Genomic DNA, 10,000 nt, shown 5'->3' with positions numbered 1-10,000 from the left:
TGGCCAGGTCGGTAACGCGACCTCGTTCTGATACTCTGGAGATGGCGGGTTCAGATTCTGCTACCAGTTTGTCAGGGTTGCTTCATTTTCTTTCAATTTCTGATATATATATATATATATATATATATATATATATATATATATATATATATATATATATATATATATATATGTGTTACAGTATATGATAGGAATAAGCATGACAATATACAGTCATACTCCTTCACTCATAAAAATAATATATAGAAAAGTCTCTCCTTTCTCTCTCTCTCTCTCAAAAAAAAAGACCAATCCCACAACAGGAAACAGGAGAGAGGAGAGAGAGAGGAAGAGAGAGAGAGAGAGAGAGAGAGAGAGAGAGAGAGAGAGGATTAAAGCAACAACTCCATCAAGAACGGTGTATCATCAACTTGGCCCTCAAAAAGAATCCCCCCCAGTGACTTATGGCGCGACCATCCCTTGCTTATTGCTGGTTAATTTACTCAACTTCCACCCCCTCCCCCACCCCGACGGAGGGGGGGTGGGAGATGGGGGGATAAAGGATCTGCATAGTAATTACTGTCGCCCGCATCTTCATTTATAAGCTTCCTGTGCAATGTATACGCTGCAATTTATGGGGCAAGATGACCGCACTGCAATGCAACAAAGATTTTTGTTTTCGGGTTTTTTTTTTTTTTGGAAAGTCAGCAAAATATTCATTCGAGTCGAGGGGACGTCCCGAGGATTAATGGCTTTGCATCTTTGTTCCCAGGATGTTGTTGGTGTCCTTTGTTCTTAGGATGTTGTTGTTCTTCGTTCTTAGGATGTTGTTGCCCTGCATTTTTATAGGATGTAGTTGCTTTCATTTATTCCTAAGATGTGGTTCTTCGTCGTTTGTTCTTGAGACGTTGTCCTTTATTCTTAGGATGTTGTTGTTCTTTGTTCTTAGGATGTTGTTTTCCTTTATTCTTAGGATGTGATTATTGTCCTTTATTCTTAGGATGTGATTAGTGTCCTTTACTCTTAGGATGTTGCTGTTGTCCTTTATTATTAGGATGTTGCTGTCCTTTATTCCCAAGATGTTGTTGTCCTTTATTCTTAGGATTTTGTTGCCCTTCATTCTTAGGATGTTGTTGTTGTCCTTTATTCTCTTTTAATCTTAGGATGTTGTTGTCCTTTATTCTTATGATTTTGTTGCCCTTCATTCTTAGGATGTTGTTGTCCTTCATTCTTAGGACGTTTTATTCCTTTATTCTTAGGATGTTTTTGTTGTTCTTTATTCTTAGGATGTTGTTGTTCTTTATTCTTAGGATGTTGCTGTCCTTTATTCTTAGATGTTGTTTTCCTTTATTCTTAGGATGTTGTTTTCCCTTATTCTTAGGATCCTTTGTTGAGTCGAGATTTCATGTCTTCCTTCCGCTTTTATTTTGTTTGATTCTTTATTATGAGTTTTTCTCGTTTTTGTACGAGAGGTTTCTAACAACTGAATGAGCCTGTTCTTAACCTCTACAGGGTTATTAATTGTCTAACTGTCTATTTATCTAATACTGTTGTACCACAACACCTGCACATGTCGATTTTATTATAGTGAATGTCCTATCTATATATCTATCTATATCCCGCATCTATCTATCTATCTATTTAACGCATCTATCTATCTATCTATCTAACTATCTATATACCGCATCTATCAATCTATCTATATACTGCATCTATCTATCTACTTAGACGAATTTATTTCTGGTGACAGAAATTCATTTCTCGCTGTAATGGGGTTCGGATTCCACAATAAGCTGTAGGTCCCGTTGCTAGGTTACCAATTGGTTCTCAGCCACGTAAAATAAATCTAATCCTTCGGGCCAGCCCTCTCTAGGAGAGCTGTTAATCAACTCAGTGGTCTGGATAAACTAAGGTATACTTAACTTTTTATCTATCTATCTATTTATATATCTATCTATCTGTTTATCTAGCTATCTAGTTACAATCACAAGCTCTACAAATGACATTAAAATTCACAGACGGCTTCAAGACATCACGTGAATAGTCGGCTTTTTCTGTGAACTTTGCGTTTCACAAACGACGCTACAGATTTCTTTTTTTTTTTAAATTAGCATTTTCATTCTTTGTTCGAAAATTAAAAAAGTCTGTGCGCATAATTTCATACATGAACGTACTTACGAATTATTGCATACATAAACTTACACATATACATTTTAGACTACCTATTCTCTTAAAGATGGATTTAAACTCTCAATCCTATCAGATATACTTGTCATTTTATTAGGTTTATTAATATTTGAAAATATTTAAACGAATTTCATTTATAAACGCACATACACATACGGATACACATGCACATACACACATACATATACACATACACACATACATGAAAGCCTACTCACAACCGTCAGGCTGCATTCAATCTCACATTACAATCAGGTCATTTTCTTTTTTTAAATTTATTATAATTATGAAAACGCTTATACGAGTGCCATTTATACAGATACACACATACACATACACATACAAACAAACATACAAATAAACATACATATCAACATACACACACATATAATTAGAATCGCTCTGTGAGCAAAGTCATCTTCCTTTCCAGTTTTCCGTGATGCAAAACTATTGTGCCGGCTTTGTCTGTCCGTCCGCACTTTACTCTGTCAGCACACTTTTCTGTCCGCCCTCAGATCCTAAAAACTACTGAGGCTAGAGGGTTGCAAATTAGTATGTTGATCATCCACCCTCCAATCACCAAACACGCCAAATTTCAGCCCTCTAGCCTCAGTAGCTTTTATTTCATTTAAGGCTAAAGATAGCCATAATCGTGCCTCCAGAAATTATATAGGATAGACCACCACCGGGCCGTGGTTAAAGTTTCATGGGCCGCGACTCGTACAGCATTATATCGAGACCACCGAAAGATAGATCTGTTTTCGGTGGCCTTGATTCTACGCTGTAGCAGCTGTACAAAAAACTCGATTGCGCCGAAGAAACTTCGGCGCCTTTTTTGTACTTTGTTTGTTACCACTTCGAAAATGTTAATACGAATTTCATTTATACACAAACACATAACCATACAGTACATATACACATACCCACACATACACACAAACATACAACTAGGATCCCTCAGCGAGCATAACCATTTTCCTGTGCTATCATTTTGAAAACTTTTATGCGAATTTCATTCATACACGCATACACATCACCATAAACAAACGCATAAACATACCCACATACGCATGCAATTAGAATCTCTCAATAGAAAAACTCATTTGCCTTTCATGAGTGTATTACCATTTCGAAAATGTTTGTACGAATTTCATTTACACGCACACACATACACATAAACATACACACATAAACATACAAATAAACGTACCCACATACACACACACATAAACATACACATAAACATACCCACACACACACACATTTAGAATCCTTCTGTAAGCAAAACCATTTTCCTTTACTGAGGAGAGAGAGAGAGAGAGAGAGAGAGAGAGAGAGAGAGAGAGAGAGAGAGAGAGAGAGGAGTAAGCCAAAGAGCATTTTCCTTCATCGAGGGGAGAGAGAGAGAGAGAGAGAGAGAGAGAGAGAGAGAGAGAGAGAGAGGAGAAAAACGCGTAATACAGTAAGTGAACTTGCGTCCGTGAAAACTGCATTAGATCTGCCGAAACAGGCAACTTCTTTCTTTCATGACGAAAATGAAGTTTCCCCTCGGGCTAATGGAAGCAGTCAGCTGGGAAGGGAACGCAAAAAAGAACAAAAAAATCTTAATGCACTCGATGGTTTATGCAAAGACTCGGCGGGGAATGCGTTTGTTTGTTCCTGCTTCCCTAAAGCATTGCTGATGTTATAAATTTCGGTGTGATTTAGGGAAGTGTTGATTTTTCATTTTTATAGAACTGGCTATTTTTTACTTTGGGATTATTATTACTTGTGTGTGTATTATTATTATTATTATTATTATTATTATTATTATTATTATTATTATTATTATTATTCAGAAGATGAACCCTATTCATATGGAACCAAAGGGGACCACTGACTTGAAATTCAAGTATCCAAGAAATGTTATCTATCTCATCTATATATATATATATATATATATATATATATATATATAGAGATAGAGAGAGAGAGAGAGAGAGATTATACATTAAAAGCAATCTTTCTTCATTACGATCAGTCTAACGAAAAAAAAACGATTTATTGTATATACGAAGAAATGCCGCGAGTATTTTCTTATTTTTTCTTATAAGTAATGACAACAATTCTTCTACTATAACCTTTCTTCATGCTACTCCTATTAACGGAAGCATAAACTTAAGCAATGTTTCAAAAAAGAAAAAAGTATAATTTATTTTTAAGGAAAACTGCAATGTTTCAAAGAAGACAAAAGTATAACTTTTTTAAAGGAAAACTGCAATGTTTCAAAAAAGACAAAAGTATAATTCTTTAAAGGAAAAATACGTTTCAAAAAAGACAAAAGTATAATTTTTTAAAAGGAAAAATACAATGTTTCAAAAAAGACAAAGGTATAAATTATTCAAAGGAAAAATATAATGTTTCAAAAAAGACAAGAGTATAAATTTTTTTGAAGGGAAAAATACAGTAAATTTCTTTAAAGGAAAAATACGTTTCAAAAAAGACAAAAGTATAAATTTTTTCAAGGAAAATAAGTAACAAAATTTAAAAAGTATAATCTTTTTTCAAGGAAAAATGCGTTTCAAAAAAGAAATAGTATAAATTTTTTAAAGGAAAAATACAGTGAAGACAAAAGTAAAATTTGTTTAAAGGAAAAATACAATGTTTCAAAAAAGACAAAGTAAAAAAAAATTTCAAAGGAAAAATACAACTGCGAACTCTACCATATGAAAATAAATACACGACCATAAATTCATAAAAGATTGTATGAATAAATGCCAGAACATCAAAGCATCGGAGAGCATCATTCAGAGCCTCCTCAAAGCACTTTGGATTTGGCATCTAAAAATGTGAAGCCAGAAACTCCGATGACAGTAGAAATACTTTTAAAAAACCCTTTGCGTGTTTTCACAAAACTACCTTTGGTTTACAAGCTTTTATTTACTTCCTCGTCTGTGAAAATTTTATTTCGTCGGTTCCAGTTAATTTTTCATCGCGCGTTCCTTGTATTTTAAAAACTATACACAAACATTATGAAAGAGAACAGACGCGACTCGCTCCAAAAAATAACGTTGGAAGAGAGTAATATACACAAAATATAAATACATACATTGCATATGTGTGTGTTTATATATATAATATATATATACATGTATATACACACACACACACACATATATATATATATATATATATATATATATATATATATATATATATATATATATATATATATATAATGCATGTGTATATAATTGGATACATTAACTGGACAATTCTTACACTGCAAATCATCTCATTTCCAGGAAAAGTCGTCAAGGGAGGAAAAACGGAGGAGAAACGGGCGGAGGGCAGCGGCTGGATCACGTCATCTGAGTTGACCCAGTACGCCAGCGGGTCAAAGGACGCCCGACAGGTCAAAGTGGAGTGTGAGGCTAAGCACTCGACAGCCGACAATCCGATAACGCATACTAGGCTCATAAGTATCACCAGTGAGTTCAAAATGAGGTTCTTTTAGTATGTATATTTACAAAGCATCATACTTCGTCATGGACATTTCGAGACGAACAAGCGTCTCCTACTGAATGTCGTGACGTCATAAATAACACTCAATTACTGCTATTTTCTAATCCCATAATGCACACTAGGCTCTTAAGTATTACAAGTGAGTTCAGGATGAGGATCTTTTAGTATGTATTAAGTATTCACGACACGATATAAATAATCATTTACATTTCGTGATGAATAAGCAACTCCCACGGAATGTCGTGACGTCATAATTAGTATTGAATTACTGCATATTTCTAATCCCATAACACATACTAGTCTTATAAGTATCACCAGTGAGTTCAGGATGAGGCTCTTTTATGTATTATATATTTACGGATAAGCAGCCCCTACGGAATGTCGTGACGTCATAATTAGTATTGCTGCATTAAAGCATATTTCTAACGCTATCTCTAACGTGTAACAATAAACAATTATCAAAATTGTGTTCGTCATAGTACAGGTAAGTAATCTAATTCTAAGTATGACTAGTACCTACATTATTGTTACGATGACGGAACCTCATTCTAAGTATGACTAGTACCTAAATTATTGTCACTTACCAATATTGGAGGCTAAGCGCAAGTCCTTTTCCGTTTGACCTCAGGAATGCCAGGACCTCCGGTCGTCGAGGTAGACGTCAGAGGTCAGGTCGTGGCGGGAACCGTTCTGGAACTGACCTGTACCAGCACTGGAGGCCACCCGCCACCGCGGATCAGGTCAGTATGGGTCGTTTGCTATGACCCGAAAAGGAGGTGGAAAATAATTTTAATACCTGAGGGAAATCATTTTGTATATAATAGATAAACTTGAATAACTTAATAATTAAATTTTATATGTGAGAATTTGCTTTAACTAATATTAACTTTTTTTTTGTAACATATTTAACCTCTGGTAGTTCCTGGGAAATTTTGTCATACTTTCCTGTTTCCTATTTAGCTTTTTTTCCTCTTTAACATCTTTAATCTCTGCTAGTTATAAAAAAAAATTCATATTTTCCTGTTTCGTATTTATTTTTTTTCTGTTTAACTTCTTTAATCTGTTAGTTATTAATAAAAATTCATATCTTTCTCTGGTAGTTATTAAAAAATTCATATTTTCCTGTTTCCTATTTAATTACATCGATTTACTTTATCTCCTATTAACTATCAAGAACCACCACTCACCTGTAAAACTCATTATGTTACCTATTTGCACCTAATTCCCATTTCTTTACCTTTTACGCCCCCGTTACCTCTTTGTTACCTTGATTAACCTATCTACCTCGCTACCCATGAGGTCCAACATCCATTGGTTTACCTATTACCTATTTACCTATAACTAATTATCTTGCTTTACCTGATCTCTTAATCATCCATCTTTCTCCTACCTCTACTCTTCTCTATCTCGCCCTATTTCATCTACTTCTTAATTATCAGACCTTATTTCTTCATCTCTTCTTTACCTCGCTTGACCTCTGACCCTAAATACCCAACAGGTTATTATCCCCTTCCGTCTACCTCTTAATTATCAAACCTTATTTCTTCACCTCTTATTTATCTCGCTTGACCCCTGACCTCATTTACCCAACAGGTTATTCAAAGGAGAGGAGGAGGTCGAAGTTCAGGAGCAGCAGAGGGGGAACGTGACCTGGGCGAGGGCAGCTTTCAAGGTCGTGCCCGCAGACAACGGGGCAAAGGTCAGGTGTGAGGTCAGCAATGCGGCTACGACCACGCCCCTCACCGCTCATACGACTATCAGCCTTATGTGTGAGTACTTAAGGCTCAAATCAGTCTGGCTTGAAATGAAAGCCTTGTAACGCTCACAAAGATAGAGTTTCTATTTAGCCAGACATAAGTACCTTAATAATTTCTTTTTTTTTATATGAGTTTGGCTATTTTTTCTGTATCAGATTATTTCATTGTAGTTATTTGATGAGTGCTGTATACATACACTGTACATACACATACATACATACATACATACATACACACACACACACATACATATATATATATATATATATATATATATATTTGCTATTTATTCCATTTATATATATATATATATATATTATTATATTATTTATTTGTATCTGCTATGTAAATTATTATTATTGTGTGTGTATTATTATTATTATTATTATTATTATTATTATTATTATTACTTGCTTCCCTCAGCAATGGCTAATTTAAGGTTAATATAAAACAAAAACTTTCTCCTGTGATCTTATACCAATATGTAACCGAAATAAAAAGTAGTATATGGCCATTTCTTTAAGTTAATTATGTATAGCTTCAAGTGTCATAACAACATATTCAAGATAAAGTACTTACGCCAAAACAATTACACTGACAACTGATATAACACAATGGAAAGCTGTCAAGTAAGATTAATGAGTGTCCTTTTTTAAATAATTTGTTTCTGAAATCTCTAAATGGTCAGATAATATATTAGGTTGCTTTTTATTAAGGTTTTAAAATCCCCAAAACGACACTATTTTAGGAGAGCATTTTTCAATTCATTAGTTTCTTCAGCCTCCAAATGGTTGGGAAAAAATATAAGTGAAGTTTATATTAACTTGTTTCTTCGAACCTACACAATTTCATTAATTATTCAAGTCGTATCTTTATTAATGCTTCTAAAGCCCTCAAAACGCTCAGTGCGTTTTAAGAACCAGTTTTCCCAACCATTAGAAGCCCTGTTAAAATTCGTATAATTATATTTCGTATTAACTTGTCTCTTAAAACCTACAAACGCTTCGTAACTATTTACGTTTGTTTTTAGCAGTGTTTCTCAAGCCTCCAAACGGTCAGTGTATTTTTTTTTGCACACCTGTTTCTCAAACCTCAAGAAGGACATCAAACGTTTGATTTCATTTCAAAAATCCTTTCCTCGAACCAGCAGATGTTTGAGTTAATTTCAAAATTCCTTTTCTCGAACCAGTAAAAGTTTGAGTTAATTCTGAAAATCCTTTCCTCGAACCAGCAGATGTTTGAGTTAATTTCAAAATTCCTTTTCTCGAACCAGTAAAAGTTTGAGTTAATTCTGAAAATCCTTTCCTCGAACCAGCAGATGTTTGAGTTAATTTCAAAAATACTTTTCTCGAACCAGCAGATGTTTGAGTTCATTTCAGAAATACTTTGCTCGAACCAACAAACGTCTGAGTTACTTTCAAAAATACTTTTCTCGAACCAGCAAAACCTTTGAGTTCATTTCAGAAATACTTTTCTCGAACCAACAAACGTTTGAGTTAATTCCAAAAATACTTTTCCCGAACTACTAAATGCCCCGTAAAAATTCGATCGTGTTCTGATCATTTCTCTCTTCCTCGTTGTTCCCAGTTCCGGCGTGGGAGGTCATCACCCAATGCAAGCCCTCACAAGTGGAGGCTCGCGAGGTCGCCACTTTGACCTGCGAGTCGTCCTCGAGTTTGCCCCCTTCCACTCTGACCTGGCACTCGGGAGGTGCCACTCTGGAGGGTGCCATCACTTCCCATTCGCCCGGGCTCTACGGCGGCACTGTGACAAGGTATGCATTGGTTTTCCTGCCTACTATAAATAATATCTGGCTGTTTTCGACTTCTATTTAGACATCTGAGAAGTTTCTTATAAGTTTTCATAGTGTGAAGCTTTGTAGTAATGTCTATTCAACCTTCCTGATCATCAAAATTGTTAGAAAATATTAAGGAATAAAAATAAAAAATTTAAATTGCCATAAAAAATGGATTATCTCGAAATGAAGGGTATCTAGTGCCTTAAGGTGGCGTGGTTATGTAAGAAGAATATGAGTTGAAATGTTAAAAAAAGGCGCATACGTCAAGATATGTGGACAAGAATGAAAAAAAAAAACACACAAACAATTCTCTAAAAAACCTTATCTGAAAACGGAAAGGAAGAAGCACAATAGTTTTTTTTTGAAAATTTAAAGTTTATGAGCTCTGTTTTACTTAGTTTTTTTTTTTTTTTTTTTTTTTTTTTTTTTTTCAAAAGAGGATTCAACTTCGCAACAAAGACAGCATGACTGTGGCAACTGCAGCTTAACTCTTTTGTCTCGAGACCGCCCATTTATTAAAAAAAAAAAGTGCTGAAAAAATTTCTCAATTGCTGCATTCTGTTAAAAGAAATTTACTAAGAAAAAAAAGGATCCAGATTCGTAAATGCAAGCAGGAAATTGGAAAAATAATGAAACATGACAGGGAATGAGGGAGGAAAAAATTGGCTGATATCCGTACCCAAATGATCACAAAAAAAAAAAATGAAAAGCCTCGCTTGTAATGAGTTCTGGAACGGGCCAAAAAAATGAATAATGAAAAAAAGTGAATGAAAAA

At 34.6% G+C, this 10,000-nt stretch overlaps 1 protein-coding gene across 1 annotated transcript in view; it reads left to right on the top strand.

The window, feature by feature from the left end:
• Window positions 1–10,000, top strand: part of LOC136851050 (nephrin-like) — a 17,945-nt gene that overhangs the window by 5,109 nt on the left and 2,836 nt on the right. The window contains exons 3-6 of the mRNA XM_067125020.1: window positions 5,451–5,636; window positions 6,299–6,410; window positions 7,264–7,439; window positions 9,015–9,201. Coding sequence (XP_066981121.1) covers window positions 5,451–5,636; window positions 6,299–6,410; window positions 7,264–7,439; window positions 9,015–9,201 — 661 coding nt within the window. The remainder of the gene's footprint in view (window positions 1–5,450; window positions 5,637–6,298; window positions 6,411–7,263; window positions 7,440–9,014; window positions 9,202–10,000) is intronic.

This window comes from Macrobrachium rosenbergii, chromosome 23 (assembly GCF_040412425.1).
Source record: "Macrobrachium rosenbergii isolate ZJJX-2024 chromosome 23, ASM4041242v1, whole genome shotgun sequence".
NCBI lineage: Eukaryota > Metazoa > Arthropoda > Malacostraca > Decapoda > Palaemonidae > Macrobrachium > Macrobrachium rosenbergii.
This window is presented reverse-complemented; position numbering and strand designations above follow the sequence as displayed.